Source organism: Corvus moneduloides, chromosome 1, assembly GCF_009650955.1.
Source record: "Corvus moneduloides isolate bCorMon1 chromosome 1, bCorMon1.pri, whole genome shotgun sequence".
Classification (NCBI taxonomy): Eukaryota; Metazoa; Chordata; class Aves; order Passeriformes; family Corvidae; genus Corvus; species Corvus moneduloides.
The window spans coordinates 77,491,175-77,508,683 of record NC_045476.1 but is presented as its reverse complement, the minus strand read 5'-3'; the positions used below and the strand labels follow the sequence as shown (position 1 = coordinate 77,508,683).

Here is a 17,509-nt window from a genome sequence, read left to right as displayed (position 1 = left end):
TTTTTCAGGTTCTGAAAACATTCCAGCTCAGGAGCCAGTCTTCATTTAATGGAGGCTGTAGTCTGTTTAAATGTTGATCAGAGCATTTGGCATATCCCCACAAATTTATGGAAGCATTCTCCTTGTGATAGCTTGGCCAGGAAGGGTTATCCCATGAAAGAAGAGAGAAACACTGCTTCAGGGTGAGGCCCGTCTTTCTCCACCTCCTGACTAATTCCAAGATATCCCAGCCTGTGCAAGGCAAGCAGATGTTAGAGATAGAAAGCTGTCTTGGCCCACATATGGCAAACCCACTTATTGGTCATTTATGAACGGGGTGGCTTGCCCATGAAAATCTCAGGTTCATTTTTCACTTCTGCCCCTTTTCTCTGCCAGTCCCAGTGTGTAGCCTTTCCACCTTGCAGCATGTGAGGGAGAAGGATCCACGGGGCTCTTGCTGGTGTGAGAAACCATGTTACAGTCTACTGGTTTTGTTCTACCCATTGGTGGCTTCTGGGCCTTGGGCAAGAAATTGCATGGGAGGACATGGGAAAACTTGTGTGGGAGTTCACGTGTAGGAACTCTTACATTCTAGAAGGTGTTGGTTACAGTGGAGAGAGGGAGCATAGCTGAGGACTTGCTCAGATTGACAGGGTGCTCCACCTCACCTTTCAACAGGACATTACTATCCAGTGATGGAAAACAGCAAGCTGTGGCTGGCTTTGGCAGGCAGCTGCAAACTGCAGGGCTGTGTGCCTGCTCACCTCGTCACTTGCTCATCTGCACAGTCACTGCCTGCTCCTTGCTCCCAGCATTTGGTTGAGGAGAAGGGACACATCCCAATGTCTTGTGGCAGCAAAAGTTGTTTGTGGCGAAGTTCTGAAAGTTGAAAAATGCACCTCAGGGCAAATTGGCCCCACTGGAAAAGCAGTACATTTCTGTGACTATACTGTCCTAAGGGCCTAGAAAAGACAGAATTTGCACCTACATTGAAATTTCCTGAGGCAAAGCAGTTAAGTTGATGTCAGGGAAGTTCTGAGGGAATATATGCCAGAGCAAGCAAAATAAATCGGTGGAGGAATGATGTCAATATAGGAGGGAGGGAGAAAGCACGGAAACTGGAAGAAGGAAAGTCTTGCTAGATACTCAAAAATACTTAGGCTGTCACTGAAAAGAAGCTTGGACTAGAAAAGCATCAGAAGATACATGGTAAGGCAATGTTCATAAATAAATAAATTTTAAAAATAGAGGAAGAAATAATTGAGGAGGAAGACTAAGGAACACTACAGGAACATGCAGGAAGAAAAAACAGAAACAAGAAAGTGAATGGAAAATGGAAGCAAAAAAGCAAGGAAAAGAACAGAGGTAATGAGAATGGTCATTTTATCCTTTTATCTTGCATTGCTTATGAATTCCCTTTTGCAGATGGGTACTGGAGCACTGGTGCTTGGCCAGCTAGGCTGAGACCTTGGCAGAGGAGCAGGGAGCAGCAAAGCTGGACAGTGCTGTGCCTGAAGAAGAGGGTGATCCAGCTTCCGCACTAGAAGGAAAGAGTGGGAAGGGAAGGATGGTGCTGGGGGGCCTTCTTTCTCTTCCCTGCTTACCACGTTTGATCCCATAAGTATCCTATGAATCCAAAGCCAGTTTTACGCTTTGTAGGAAGAAAGAAGAGGTGAGAAAGGAAAGACATAAAATTTTCAGTGTTACAAAGCCACATAGAGCCCTTGTTTAGCTTTGATCTCTGAGTTCAGCTGCCATAACCCAGTGTTGCACCTGAGCTCAGTGGTACTGATTAGGAGAGATCAAGCACTGTGCTAGCACAGCTCTGTGCTTCCCATCTCTTTACTTCCTTCTCACTTTATGCTGGAGACTTGACCTCTGTAATCAACCACTCCTGGCCTTCTTTTATTCTTAACTCCAGCGATTTAAAAGAATACCCCCTGTCTGGGGATTCCTCTTACAGTTCAAGGAAATACTTCTTCCCTTCTCTAATTAAGCTCCTTCCATGCACATAAAGCCAACTCCTTATCTGAGAGGGAGAGATGGCTGTAAGCAACATAAAGCTCATGCATTTCCCATTCATTTGCTCTATCTCTGCAAGCAAGCTCAGCTCCAAACAATCTTGGCATGAACCCTGCACACACCTGTGTCCAGGCCAGACCCCATCAAAATCTGAAAGGGACTAAGCACAGCAGTGTAGCCATGGTCTCCAGGGTTAATGACCAGTTTTCCAGCTGAGAGTGACTTGGCATTGCAATCAGGAGATGTTGCCAGCAGATATTGCCTGCCAGACTCGTTGGGCAGCGTGAGAGAAATGCTAATAGCATATTGCTAGATACAGGTTTCCCAGTCTTCTGCGGGGAAACTTCATGTTGAAACTGCAAGATGCTGCTATCAGCAATCATTGGTTAGAGGCTGAACTTTCCCACAAGAGAGGGGGAGATTATTTTTTTTAATACAGTATTGACAGGAACGTGCTCCAGAACTCAGCTGTCGTCTTCATTTAACCTCTTCGGGCAAGAAGGTAAAGATTCTATGTTGTTTTCTTTTTTTTTTTTCCAAAATAACTGTGCTTTTTTTTTTTTTTTTTTCTGATCCAAAGTACTCTACAGGCTGGTAAAGTAAACATCCCTTTTATATATTGGGCAGAGAGAGAGATACCTTTACAGGCTGCAAGCAGCAGAACACACTGCTAAAATTCAGGTGGCTCAAGAGCTCACACAAAGGGAGCTGATCTTCAGTGGGACATGAATGAGTATTTTAGGGACACATTTAAAGATTCTTGCCTAAATTTCACAGGCTGTTGAATTTGATGTTTCCCCAGAACCTCTCTGTCCACTCAGCAAAGTCTAATTGCCACACGACTGATGAGCTCAGTGGCTGGTATGAGAAAGTAGATGCTTTTCTGCCTATGTCTCCAGAAGGGCTGAAGGAGAGGCTCTTTCAGAGCACCTCTACTCACTCTGGTAGAAATGGGCTTCCTATAAAGTGATGGTGCTGGTGACCTGGACAACCTGACCCACAGGATGAGAGATACAGGTTAATTTTCCTTCTTTACTCATGTTTGCATGGCACAAGAAAAAGCCTTGAAACATTCACTAGACAAGAGAGAGGGCATGCAATTCTTTGACTGGGTTCTTAGGCATTTCCCCTTTACACTGGTTCTCACTGCCAGGGAAGTTGTTTATGTTCTTAAACAATGACGCTGTAAAAGAGAAAGGGTGGAGTGGTATTCAGATTTGGTTTGCTAGTGGGGGTGCCAGTCTTTGCTATTAAAATAAGAGCTCCTGGGTTTGGCAATGATGTTTAGAGGCTTGCAGAGATGCCTGTGCAGCTGCACACAGGCACAGCAAATAACTTGCCACTGTACAGCCTGTAAGAGGCCAATGCACCTCCATGCCTGTTTATGCAGAAATAACTGGCCTAGAAAGAGGTATGTAAGATACCAGAGGGACTGATGCAAACTAACAAAAGCTTTCTGGCATAAAAGTAGCATCCTGAGAGGCCAGGTTGTTTGGAAAATGAACTTGGCACCATTTCACTTGAAAAGCTGCTTTGTACTGAAGTGTATTGGTTCTTAATTTAAAGCATGTGTTGTGCCACTTAGGGATGATCAGAATTGCTGTGTTGTAGGAAATTTAATTTTTCTTATGTGATGTTTGTCCCTTTCACTCCAAATCAGCACAGAAACACTTGGAATCACATTTTTGTATGAATGGTCATGAAAAATAAGAAAGTCACCTCTACCAATTTTCATGTGAGGAGACAGCACTGTCTGTCATGTTGTCTTTTTCTAGGATAGACCATGTAATTTCTGCCAATTCTATTTTCCTCTGTGTATGAGAAATGAATGTATATTAAAGCACCTTAATGGGACACAGATTGAATAAGTAAAACATGCAATGGGAATTATCATGTGGCATCAGGCAAAACAGGTTCCTTCTTACTTAACTTGTATGAAATACAGAATTACCTTAACAGCAAGGCTACAGCTTCCTTACCTTCTCCACCCTATTTACTGCCTTCTCCTATTGACTGAATAATACAGTCTAATACAACCATTAATTATGACAGTTTTCAGCACAGATTTTTTTATCCCTTGATAGTTTTTATTTTGATTTCATCTACCCTTAGCCAAAAACAAACTATAAAGAGCGAACAGATCATGAATAGTTATAGAAAAGGAGTGTTCATTATTTCACATAGCCGTGGAGGAAGTTTGTAATTTTTACGAGGTCTGTGGTATGCAGTGGTTTCTTCTGAAGGAAGCTATTTTCCTGGGTAGCTTCTTGCTCACATACTGCAGGGCCAGTAATTTCATTTGCCAGGCTATGTTACAAGCTGCTGAACCATCATGAAAAGGATCTCCTGTCATCAGGGGCTCTGCACTATTAATAATACTCAGTGCAATTGCTGTGGCTAGTGTGGAACAGTTGCTAGGAACTTCCTGGAACACTTCTTTTGATCCTGGATCATCCCTCCTTACCACTCCAAGATTATTTGAAAGTGACATTACCATTTGCTGTCCACCCTGTGGATGTTCTACAAACGCTGTGGTCCTTGCAGTAGCTCCAGGAGTCTGATTGAGTTATTACACAGATTACACAGAAGTCTTTGTGGTGTGGAATCATTAATATGCTTCTCCCCCCCCCCCCCGTTTCCCCCCCCCATTTTAGATTAGGAAAGTTCACTAAATCCTTTCACTGTACAGTAAGAAAGTTTCTCCACAAGCCCATACCTGCCCTCCCTTCCTCTGGATTTCTAGGGCAGCTCTCTAAGTAGTTCCCGCTCACAAAGCTATGGAGTTGGCTGTAGTGTTTGCACCTGGATGTCTCTCTGGTGACAGCCTGCTGGTTTTGCTAAAGGAGTGGCCACATCAGTGTGCCAGACACTCACTTTAAAACCTGTTCACAGATCCTGGGCTCTCCCTCCTTTCTTGGCACTCAGCCCTTTCCCTGAAGGGCGGGGTGGAGGTGCCTTCTTCCCACTGAGTAAGTTCATTAACTCTTTTTTTCCTCCTTGACTCGTTTCGAAGTTGGGACACACCTACAAAATGCCTCATGCCCTACATTTACCGTGACTGAATTCACAGCTCCATTTCAGATCTTTCAAGACATGTGGGAGTATAGCACTACAAACTTCAGCACTGAAGATGCACGGAGTTTTGTTTTCAGAAGGTTGTGGATAGTAGGATATGAAGGTGGAAGAAAAGAGAAATTATTTAGTGCAATGTCTTGGGCTCAGATGACTGCATTACTAAAAGGAAAATGAAAACCATGTTACATAAAACTAACATATTACATTACATATTACTAGCACCAGAGCTGAAACAGCTGTGTTCAGAATTAATGAGATAAAACTCATCTTTAATTTGTCTGTGCAGAGAACCTTTTGGATATTTCTCATCTGTTTTGTCCATTTGTATTAGGTCCTTATGTGAAGTACGTCTGGACTCCAGGGTAAAACAGAAGTCTCAGTATGAAACATCTATGAACTTTTCTTTCAGTGTCACAGGTTCTTTCCACAGAGCATCACTCAGAAACAGGATGAAGCATTGATTGTTGCTGTACTTTTTGAGTTAGTCAAATGGCAAGAATGTCTGCATTTGCCACATGTTGTACCTTCATATATTCAGAAACTTTACTTTTCCACCTCTTCCAAGACTCTGCAGCAATCTGTTTTAGGCTCACTCTGTTTTCCTGTGGTCTGAGTTCATTCCTGTTGTCTGGCACTTGCTGCAGGCTAAGATGGTTTCACAGACAAATGCTGCATCTTGGCTCAGCCATATCAACTCTGAATGCCCTGGTAACTTCTGGCACCCGAGTCCCAGCTTTCCACGCAAAGTCATGCCTGGCTCATGGCTGAGCTGGAGATAGCATGCATGCTGCATCTTGAGAACAGTGCAAGGCATTTTGAATAGCTCTTTGAATAAAGAAAACTCTGTGAAGGTCAGGCTCTCTGTGAAGGGAGGGAGCGATGGCTGTGGTAGAAGAACTGGGGCCACAGTGGGAGAGCAGGGTGACAGGAGAGTTTTGGCTGGAATAGGTTGCAGGTCCCCAGCACCAGGAAACCCCTTCCCCAGACGGCTCAAAACAACTCTAAAAGGGGCACCAACAGCCCAGGACAGGCTGCACAACTGCCCTGCTGATAAAAGGTCCTGAAGTTCAGCTTTGCACCAGCCTCTTTCCACCTTTAACCTCTGGTGACACAGACTGGAGCTCCTCGTGTAACTTCAGCTTGGAGGCTGCAGCTTCAGAGCAGACAGGGCTGAGGAAGAGTAGTGCCTGCTGTGCTGTGGCCATCTGTGGGCACTGGGGAGAACCACTTGGCTGTGCACTCACTCCTTTTTTCAACAGAGGAGTGCTGGCAGCTTTCTCTGGACCTGACCCATGCAGGCCCCAGCGTGGGCTGAAAGGTAGAGACAGCCAGATCTGCGCCACGGGACACATGAAGGACTTGTCTCCATACTGTGGCTGTGTATTTTCCCCTAAGTAAATAATCTTTCTGGAACACAGACCAGTGCTATTTGTTCAAAATATTTGTTTGATACTGAAAGTGATGTGGGTTTGGTTTTTTTTTTTTTTTTTTTTTTTTGGTATAATAATTCCAGAAAATTTTGTGTGATCCCACTGGTATCTACACAACACCTTTACAATTCTCCTAAGATTTGGGAAAGGAGATTCTATCCCCCTTTTTTCAAATGGCCTCCTCCTTGCAAGGACCAAGCTGAACTTGGTTCTAACTTGTCCTTAGTGGAGTGGGTTGAACATAAATGACCCATGGGAGAGGTATCAGACTGTAATGTTTCTAGTACAAAGGTACAGAGTGACAGATATCATATCACTGAGCAGGAACTTACAGGCTTCTTTTCAGGCCTCTTGAGCTATTACTTTGTTCAGAATTTTTAATTGTGCATCCTTCCTCAGGCTGTGGCTCCTGGAAAACTCTTAAGAAGCTAAAAGTGTATTTCAAACTGCTAATGTTTCCATATGTAGTTCAGTCTCCATAGCTGTTAATGACCTCTTTTCATGTATGAAGACATTTAATGGACAGTGATTTTATTTTTAGAAACCTGCTGTTTGAAACCCCCTCACCACAGCTCTGGTTACCACACATGGTTATATGCAGGCTTAGTTTCTGTCACCAGGTTTGTCACTAATGTATGTTGTTAAAAGAGGAAAGAGTTGATGCACCTCTATGCATCAAACCATTTTGGAGAAGGAAAGTGTTAATCCATACCTGTCTAATTTCAATACCATGAGTTGAAATAAGACACAGCATGGGATAAGGCAGAAAAAGGGTCCTTTCTGAGGAATTTACGTATGTTCTGAGCATGGGTCCCTTTTGCAGACCCTCTGTGTCTTTGCTCCTGCTGTGCCTCATAGACTGATCTGTGCAAGGCTGATTAAAACTCTCAGGATTTCGAAAGTGTTTATTATGGTCAGCAACCAGCTATGGGACAATTTCAGGGCAGACAGATGCTTCACAGTGTGGTCTAGCTAAGCCAGATACATTAAATTTCTTCATTCTTTTGTGCTCCCACTCAGCAGCCACTTCATGATGGACTCTGTATCTAGACCAGTTACTGAATTTTGCCTTGATCTCTACAAAAAGCTCAACAGAAGTGCAGAGGACACAAATATTGTCTTCTCTCCAATGAGCATCTCTGTTGCCCTGGCCCTGATCCATCTTGGTGCAAAAAACAACACTGCTGCTCAGATAGAAAAAGTGAGTATGAATGAACCATGGTGAGGTGCTTCCACACTGCTTGCTGTTCCTTTAATAGAAATGTTGGCCATCCCAGCACAACACATGTGTGAGTGTCTCACAGGAAGCCTGCACAAGGGCAGGCACAGGCGCTGCCAAAGTCGTGCTTGGAGCACTATGATCCCTGCCATCTGCTGGTGTGAGTCTCATCGTGCCCCCCTGCAAGAGCATGGAGCAAGGGCCGACTGAGGGGAGGTCATACAGCACAGTGGGGCACTCTGGCTTTCCCCCAGCCTGCTGGCAGAATATCAGGCTTTGTTTCAGAATTATGGGCAGGCGTTTCCTTTTGTGGTTGCTATAAGAATCCCGAAAGTGGGAGTCTGGGTGGGCAGTGGGGAGAGCTGCAGACACCTGAAGAGGTTGCACCTGGGGGGCTGGAAGCATTAGCTCACTCGTCCCTTATGACATTCAAGAGTCAAAATGTCTCACCCCACAGAGACCCAGGTGGGCAAGGAGGAGGTGAAGAAGACCAGACACTGTGTCTTTATTCCCTGCAGTGCAAGTTCTGCTTTCTACAACCTTTCTTCTCCTTCCTTACATGAGCCCATGAATGGTAAAAGACCAGCCAACAATCCTAAGGGAGAGGTTCTCGCCAGGGTGTGGTGGGTTGACCTTTGTTGTGCCCACCCAGACACTCTCTCAGAGTCTGTTCTCTTTGCACAGAAAATATCCCTGCAGCCCCCTGGCTACCATAACTATGCCACATCAATCCTTTAGACAGGGACTCCTGCTTATTTTAGGAAAGTAATGGGAATTGCCCAATATCAGTATCCTCTATAAAAAGAGAGTAAATCCATATATGATGCAACATTATTATAATGGAGACGCTGCTGAAAATTTTTCATTGAGATATTTGTGCATTAGAAACAAGGACTGGCTTCCATTAAGAGCACTGTGGTTTTGATCTGTTTCCTAAGTTGATACAAATGTTAAGAATGGTTGCAAGAAGCCAGTTTTGATGTTTTCAAAGAAAATTCATTTTTATCTCTTTGCTTGGGGAAACTTTTTGTTTTGAAATTTAAGGTAACTGTAGCAATGAAAAGACAAATCAAATATAAAATATCAAATATTTTGAGGTAGTGAAGGGTAACATTTTGAGGGATTAAGTGCAAGTTCTTCTTGGTTTGTTAATATAGAAATGTGAGTCTGAACATGAATGTATGAGCAAGTTCAAGTCTGTCATTTCAGCTGATGAGTGCAACTGAGAAAATGTCTTTTGTGAATCTACACACGTATCCAATACAGCGCAGCAAAGCTTTTAAACAAGGAATACGGTTTTATCCCAGTTACAATTGCTGTAAAACGATATCTTCAACTGCAGGTGCTCCATGTCAGGAAAGCTGCAGGAAGAATGAGCCTTGGGTATGATCACGAGAGTGCAGCCCCAGAAACGGAGCCAGAAGGAAGCCTGGAGGATCAGCCTTCCTTCTCAGAGGTGTGTTCTTGCGTGGGGAGCCCTGCCTTCACTGCGTGGTGGGTTAGTGCAGGTGAAGCACTAGGGTTTGCCACTGGAGGGAGTCAGGATCACATGCTCGGAGTCTGCCTAATCTTCTAGGAAATGCCGTATACAAGGTGTTATTTTCTTAAGGGCCAGTAAGTCTGTATCAAAGCCTTCAGTGATCTCATCTGAAGGAGGATCAGGCTAGACAATCTTGGACTAGTTGGATTTAAAAATCAGTACAGCAGGAGTTAGCCTTATAGTGTTATCTAATTAGGATGCAAATTAGCAACCAAAGCTATACAGAGGAATCATTTTAATTGTTGTTCTTGTGCTACTCCCAGTGTAACAAGGAGGGAGACCTTAACCATAAAGCGTTCCAGGTGCTGCTTTTACAACTACGAAACCTTGGTGAAAAATACGTTTTAACCTTGGCCAACAATCTCTTTATACAACAAGGATTTGAACTCCAGCAGGTAAGTCACTGCTGTGGCAATGACCTCAAGCTTCCCCGTAACTGTGAGCCTCACTGTTGCCCCCTTGTGTGTATTTTGGAGCACCCGATGTACTTCTTGGATCCGTAGCTCTTGGGCTGGTGGGAAAGAGACAAAATTGTCAACTTCCAGTCATTTTATTTAAAAAAACCCAGCAAGCCACCCTATGTTTATCAATGGCTGTAGAGCAAAAATAAGGCAGGGATCTGTTCACTTTTGGCATGTGCGTACACTCAGCCAGAGGAGAACCTACAGCCAAAAATGGCCTATTCAAGCTGTCTAAAAACTGCCTACTTCAGGCCTTGCAAGTAGGACAGCTGGGGCAGCAGTAAGCTTGGAGAGGGGTTATCTCCTGGGGTGTTGTACAGGTTCATGCACAGGGCTGCTGTTCTGAACTTCTCTCTCCTTTCCTACTGAATGACTAAGTGGTCTTGAGACTACTTGGTATGGCTAACTTGCTAGTCACGTCTTTGCTTTTCTGTCAATTATTTCTGTCAATTATTTGGATACTTAAGCATCAAACAACTCATCTTGCATCTTTTTCTGTTTCTTTAATTTTTTATCTGGACCTCAGTTATGCAGTTCTCCATGAGAAGGCACTTTCTTCTGGTTTTCTTTTTACTTATTTACTTTTTTTACCTATGCAATAGAATAATTATCTCTTATTCAAAGAACCTCTGAATTCAGGCACTTGACAGTTCCAAAATGAAATTTTGCCTTATGGATTCAACAGGTCCCTCCCCATTTCTAAAATACTACTGAACTATTGATTTCCCTCAAAAGGCAATAAATGCTTAATAGATTTGACTAATTCATAATCTTTATTTTGCTTTACAGCAATTTCTAACGTGTACCAAGGAACTGTATGGAGCAGTGCTGCAAACAGTGGACTTCCATGGTGCTGTTGAAGCTGCCAGAAGGAAAATGAATGCTTGGGTTGAAAGTGAGACACAAGGTAAAACAAAGCAAAACCATAGCCATTCTATCACTGCCTTCCGACATGGGTTCAACAAATGAAATTCCAGAATAGGAAAAGCAGAGACCTGTTCACATTTCTGTGTGTTCACTTGTTCACTCTTACGCTGTTTAAAGGTTGTTTGTCTTCCCATCCTCTCTTGAAATATTAGGGTAAGTTACCAGCTAAATTATTTCTGAGTTAAAGATGTGTTTGCTGCCAAATACTTTTGTATTCTCACCCTTATCATGCCTGGCCTGATAATTGCAGTAGTGTCTATAAGGCTTGACCAGACAAACTGCTCCTGCAAACAGCCATAAATGCAGATTCAGAACACCAGGGTGTTCAGTGACCCCCAGTTCCCCCGTCCTCCCTGGCTGGTAACAGGGCAGAGGAATCTGCCATTTGTTTACCTATATTGTTTTTGTCCTTTGAATAAACCAAGAACTGTGTTTTTAAGCTAAATATCTGTTTTTAAGTTTTTCCAAAACTAAGTTCACAGACCAGTAATTAAATCTCAGTCCAGAGTCTTATTGACAACTAACAATTACTTCTGTGCTTCAAAATTGCCTTTAGGTAAAATCAAGGAACTCTTTGCCCCTGGTGTGATTGATGGACACACATTGCTGGTGCTCGTGAATGTACTCTACTTCAAAGCATCCTGGGAACACAAGTTTGAGGAAGGAAAAACAGTTCAGAGAGATTTTAAACTGAATCAGGTACATCTGCATTCTGTAAATCTTAACATTATTCACCTTAGATTCTGCGAGAATTGCAGAAAGCTTAACAATGTCCAGGGCTGAGCTGCCCTGTGAGTAATGAATGGGTGTGTTGGGAACTGAACTTGCCTCCCCTGCTGGGTAGCGGTGTTGGTAAGAGCTGTATTGCCTAACAGACTGTGTAATTTTCTTTTCAATAGAACAGAAAGAAACCTGTGCAGATGATGTATCAGAAAGGCAAATTTAAACTGGGCTACATTGAGGAGGTGGGTGCTCAGATCCTTGAACTCCCTTATGCTCAGAAGTCACTGAGCATGATCATCCTGCTGCCAGGCGATGTGGCTGATGGATCTGTCAGTGGACTGGAGCAGGTAAGGCAGTACATGTCACAGACGAGGCCTGGAAGTCAGTTGTCTGAATTAACACTGGGTAAAGATCTAAATTTTTCAAAGCTTCCCGCCTATTTTAATCTCCTTTCCCCCCCATCTTATAGATTGAAAGCACAATTTCCTACGAAAATTTAATACTGTGGGCCTCTTCAGAGAAGATGTTTGAGACAACAGTGGAGGTTTACCTCCCCCGATTCAAGCTGGAAGGCACCTTTAACCTCAACGAGGCTTTACAAGAGATGGGGATGACCGACATCTTCACTGAACCAAAAGTGGACCTTTCTGCAATGACATTTGCAAAATCTCTGGTGCTGTCAAACGTTGTCCATAAGGCGTATGTGGAAGTCAATGAGGAAGGCACAGTGGCGGCAGCTGGCACGGGAGCTTCCATTGTGAGCAGGTCTCTGCCTCTCACAGAGGTGTTTATGGCTGATCACCCTTTCTTATTCTTTATTAGACACAATCCTACCAATACTATCGTTTTCTTTGGCAAACTCTGCTCACCTTAAAATCAGGGCCATTTTCTAACACTGTGGAACACCTGGATGAAAAGCAGAAATTGTATTTTTCTCCCAAACGCTTTCTTAATCCTTTGACAGCTAGTTTGTGCTTAAAAATAAACTGCAGCCAGTTTTGTTTAGAACCTATGAATCAGATGCTCTGCCCCTAGGCTCCTTGAATGGTAAATATTGATCTGAATCTAGAAAAGGAGTAAATTTTACCTTAAGCTCACTGGATATGAATAACATTTTGTTTTCTTGATGTGCACATATGCTCCTGTACTCCTGCATCCATATGCATTCCCGTGTAATAATGATGCTGACAAGAGGGTTGAGGTGGGATGGAACCTCTGGAGATCAGCTGGTCCACCTCCCCTGCATGAGCAGGGCCATCTACAGCTGGTTGCCCAAGACAAGTCTAGATGCCTTTTGTGTAATTCCAAAGATGGAGACTCCATCACCCCTCTGGATGACCTCTCCTAAGTCCGTCCTAAGTTCCCAAATAATTCCAAAGAGAATTTTGTTTTCATGGTGTCTGCAGGAACCGTGTATTCCTAAAGATGGTTAATTATTTATATAGTAAAGTAGGCTGCCTTTTATATGGGGAAAAATCAAACTATTTGTCTCAAGGTTTCAAAGAACAGGAAGAAAATGGTCTAAAGCATCCCACTGAAGTTACCGATGTGGAACACTGTAGCAACGGACTTTGAAGGAATGTGTTTTCCTTTTCCCATGCTGCTGTGTGGTGAATTTGAAAGTTCTGAGATGCAAATCTGAGAGACAGAGCTCTCTCTATGCTTTGAAAAATGAGGAAAGGTTTTGTAAAGTGCAGAATAATTTGTGGAAATCACAGTTAAACATTACCTGGGAATGTTTGTGGGAAAAAAATAAAACTTCTTGCTGGCTGATAGGGAGACATTACTGATAATTTGCTGGTTTAACATGATGTCTTCCTCAGAGGGATGAGGTTTAGCACATTAACATTTGAAATGTGCTTTTAAAATATATATATAATGGAGAATCAGTGAATAACATGTTTAATGCACAGAATTATACATGGCTTCAGAAAGGGAAAGACACACTGAAATAATGAGGTGTCTCTCCTAACTAGAGCATAGGCTGGCTTTAAACTTGTACATCCAGAAGCTAATTTTTCTTTTCTGAAAGCAAAATTCCCACATCCAAAATTTGTAGGTGTTTTATTTTCTTCTTGTCTAAATTTTCTATCAGCTAGCATTTTCCTTTGCTTGCTCTTAACTGTCTTGATGTGAGCAATCAGATGCTTTGCTCAGCTGAAATTCCAGAGCAAGGTAGGATGAGGTGTAAATTCCTGGAGAACATCTAGCGAATGGATTCAAAGCAGGCCTTGTGAAAGCTGTTCAAATAGGGCTCCTGAAAAATGCCATTACAATGACTCTTTTTTTTTTTAAAATTGAAAATAGTACTTAACTTCTGTAGTGGAGAAATTCATGTGGCTCAGGAGGTGAAGGGCCTGTATCCCATATCCTTGCTGGAATTCAAGCCTGCAGCTCTCAAGACAATGAACCAAGTGCTCTCAGGCACTAGGCTTTAGCATAGGCTGCAGAGCAAGACTGCCCACCTTCCATCTGAAGCCCTTACATGAAGGAGTGCAGCTTAAAGGCACAAGAAGAGAACTCCAGGACTGATAACTCTGCTATTCAATAACTTCATTATAGATGAGTTCTGGTTTCCAGTGTCTGGTGCCATTCCTGTTTTAGTCCAGTAACACAGAAAAAAGGATCTGTATGTGGGTGCCTATCCTAACAAAAATGCTGTGGAAGAATTTAAAAAACATTTTTCTGATAGCATGATTTTCCCTCACTTTCTTAATATCTGCCAAGAAAAGAACATAGTGAATGAAATAGGTAATTTGTGAGCTTCCTCTCAGCTCTTCAGAGAGTGCTGCTGTGCAGCTTTTTCATCTGAATCCTTGGGCATGAAATTAAATGTTCTTAGTTGTGGGATGGCGAGTCACAGCTTTTGTGTAAGAGCACTGCCACCTACACATCTCCAAGATTATTTTGCATTCCTCCCTCACTTGAGTGCCACAGTTTGGAAACAGACTCCATCTTTTCCATCTTTAAAACTGACAGTTTTAAACATGCTGGAAAAGCACTCCCAAAGGACCTCTGTCACAAATCCTGACGGATACCTTATTTTCTGATGCAATGCCTCATGAACCAGGTAGCTTTTGGCACAGCCTTAGTTGCAGCCTGCAACCTCACAGCACCAGCTGCTGCTCTGCCTCCACTCACACCCTGACAGCTCTTTTCCCAGGAGATCCCCACTGCAGCCCACTCTGCTGTCTGTCCCTTCTCTCCCCTGCAGTCTGCCAGCACGAAGCAGTCCCAAGCATGGGCCAGCAACGACCAGTCCTGCCTTTCCCACAGCCCTCAGCTTGCCAAGTGAGGAATCATCTTACTAAAATGTAGTGGGATGACCGCTGTGGGGAAAGGCTTTCTCAAACTAGAGTTTCATGACAGGAAATTTCCCTCAGTCGGATTTTCAGATTATTCATGCAATCATTGCATGTTATCTAGTGGGGACTTAGGTGCATTTTGCTCGATGGGTTCAGCTGCTGGTCTTCTGTGAGAAATGTGTTATTCTGCTCAGAGCAGTGCTGAGCACAGCAGCTGTTGGCCAAAAATATGGGCATTGCTCAGCCCACAGCCACCCTCTAGACACCAGGAGGAAACACTGTGAGAAAACTGACTGCTGCAGAGCAGCCTCCATGGTCAAAGGATGAGTGCTTTGTCAGCATGGAGCCCATTTCATTGCTCATGAATGGTGATGAATATGAAGGATCCCGGAAGACATGCCCAGGGGCCTTTGGTGTATCTCTTGTACCCCAGACTGGAGCAACTCCACCTTGCTGCCTTATTTGCTTGTTGCTTTGTGCAAACCTTCCAGAGGTGCAGACAGACACTGACTGTGGAGCTCAACAAAAGCCTCAGGAGCCCCACATACATTTCAAGCCATAACCATTGATGCCTCAAGCTCCCCACACTATTCTGCTGAAACATGTGGGCTAGGCCTAAGGCATAGGAAATCAGATCCCTAGCTGGAGTACAGCAGCAAATACCCAACACTGAGGACCTCAGCTATGCTCCCATACCAGTGTCTAACTTCCTGCGGTGTTGTGGGAAAAATCCACCTCTGGTACTAGGTACTTCAGTGAACCACAGTGTCTGAAGGTTGGTCAGTGCTTCTAAACCATGTAGCAGTTCTTGCAAAAAACCCAGGATGTTGACTACACGACCGTGTTTACACAGAGTACAGCACTTACTTAGAAAAAAAATTGAGCAGATGAAAGTGAGTGTGGAGCTAGCTGGAGCAGACAGGGGAAGAATCTTCTTTGTGAAAGTTAATGAAGAAGGAACTGATGCAGCTGCTGCTACAGGGTTGACCAAAAGAGTGTTTTACCTCCACATTCCTTAGAAGTTCAGAGCTGACCACCTGTTCTTCTTGTTGATCAAACACAATCAAAGCAAGAACATTCTCTCCTTTGGCCAATATTTCCCCTAAGGGTAGAGCAGGTTCTGCTTCTTTCTGCCCAAAGAGAGCACAGTACTCTGGTAGAAAGGAGTAAGGCATAAATAACATGTTGCTCTCAAGTGCCATGGACATTTCCTGATATCCGTATTCTTGACCCCAAGAGAAAACACCAAGTTGCTTTGGCAAGACAACTGGAAAAATTATAATGGGCCTTTCCTGTTTAGAGCTCTTCTCAAACAAGTGAACACCCTTAATGGAGCTTATTTCATTCTTATTTCATTCTTATTTCATTCTTAGCCATGAAAACTCCCATTGCAGTGGGGTTGTTTAAACAGCTGGATGATGCACTGCATAAATCAGAAGTCCAGCATGATGCCTCCCCTCTTCAGCCACATGACAAGGCTGCTGGGTGGGGCCACTCTCCAGGAGGTGTTGCAGGCCTCTGTCCCCAGCCACCAGGTCCCAAGCCAGAGACAGCTCAGTGCTGAACCCCACTGCTTTCCCCCCACATGCCTCCAGTAACCCCATCTCCAGTGCCTAAACACCACCATGGGGGAAGGATCTTGGCTGCCATGAACACAGATCATGTCCTGAGTGAGTCTCCATACAGATGTTGGGCATGGAGATACGTAGAGGCTTGTCCCACACTCTTCTCCTCAGGTACTCTTTCCAGGCCCTCTCTTTGTAAGTAGTAAAGTATGGCAGCAATAAAAGTATTCAAAGCATTTAATTGGTATGGCTTTTTTGAACCTTGATTTGAAAGTTGCCTCAGGCACTCAATGCTTTTGAGCATCTGCCACATGTCTTGTCTCTTGCCTGTTGTATTTCATCTGTGAACTAAAAGCACAGCGAGGTGTAATTTGCCACCACCAGGAACTTGAATGTCTTTTGCCTTCATTTCTCTGACCTGTCATTCTGAAAATAATAATGAGTGCAAAAGGTAGAGGTTTTTTAGTATCACTGTGAAACTTTCTAAGAAAATTCTTCTCCAGTGCTCTGATGTTTGACATGTGCCTGAAAAACCATGCTCCTTGGAGACCACAAGGTGTTTGGCCTTGGAGGAAGATTGTTCTAAGTCTATAATTTCTCACCCTGCCAGTTCTATGACCCTCTGCCTGATGAGTGGGAAATTATTTTACTAAAGAATACAGGGGAGACCACTGAGGGGAAAGTATTTCCTGATCCAGAATTCCATAATGGTTGAAAATCCCTCTAAAGTACCATATTATTTTCAGAATATATTGATGCAATTGTCTTGTGTCTGCACTGAGGTGCACTGAGTGTGACTGGGATGGAGCTGACTGTGTTCACAGCAGCTTGCACGATGGTCTTTTGGGATTTCTGGCTAAAACAGTGTTGATATATTTTGGCCGTTGCTGAACTGTACTGCAAAAGCAAATATGGTCTAATTCTGGTCTCTTCTGCCTATACAATTTTCTGCAATTACACGACATTTGTTTATAAACTATTAAATTGTCAGTGAACAGGTATTGGTGGAGTTATGATAGATTTACACTCATGTTTGAGAACAGAATTCAGTCCCAGTTCTCCAGCTGAGCAGGAAGAAAAAAGGGCTGTCTTGAAGTCTCAATTTAGAAATGAACACACAGAGTTTTGTTTCTCTTGTAGCACAAAAGCAGACAAAGGGAGAATATATTTATGGGTACATCCTGTTTCTGGTTTACAAATACAGGAGGAAAAAATTAACCACATCTTAAATATACAGTAAACTGCAGCTCTGCGAATGAAGAC

General features: G+C 43.4%; 1 protein-coding gene across 3 annotated transcripts; it reads left to right on the top strand.

The window, feature by feature from the left end:
- The first annotated feature begins 2,345 nt into the window (after window positions 1-2,345).
- On the top strand, window positions 2,346-15,547 carry LOC116447563 (serpin B11-like). Of its 3 annotated transcripts, none has more exons than XM_032116884.1 (8): window positions 2,346-2,503; window positions 7,530-7,707; window positions 9,068-9,181; window positions 9,529-9,660; window positions 10,516-10,633; window positions 11,210-11,352; window positions 11,553-11,723; window positions 11,846-15,547. In XM_032116884.1, exons 2-8 carry the CDS (start codon window positions 7,537-7,539, stop codon window positions 12,248-12,250), a joined length of 1,254 nt encoding a protein of 417 aa, XP_031972775.1. In that variant the 5' UTR covers window positions 2,346-2,503; window positions 7,530-7,536; the 3' UTR covers window positions 12,251-15,547. The 3 variants fall into 3 exon arrangements, with proteins under 3 accessions (XP_031972775.1, XP_031972764.1, XP_031972754.1); XM_032116873.1 differs by having other exon boundaries at window positions 7,527-7,707; XM_032116863.1 differs by lacking the exon at window positions 2,346-2,503 and adding an exon at window positions 3,318-3,412 and having other exon boundaries at window positions 7,527-7,707.
- Window positions 15,548-17,509: the final 1,962 nt, after the last annotated feature.

Bases quoted from the DNA above. Each gene is read 5' to 3' on its own strand.
- LOC116447563 (XM_032116863.1), top strand. From the start codon at position 3,366: ATGCACCTCCATGCCTGTTTATGCAGAAATAACTGGCCTAGAAAGAG. The intron at 3,413-7,526 runs GTATGTAAGATA...GCTCCCACTCAG, and splicing joins AATAACTGGCCTAGAAAGAG to CAGCCACTTCATGATGGACT. The intron at 7,708-9,067 runs GTGAGTATGAAT...CTTCAACTGCAG, and splicing joins CTGCTGCTCAGATAGAAAAA to GTGCTCCATGTCAGGAAAGC.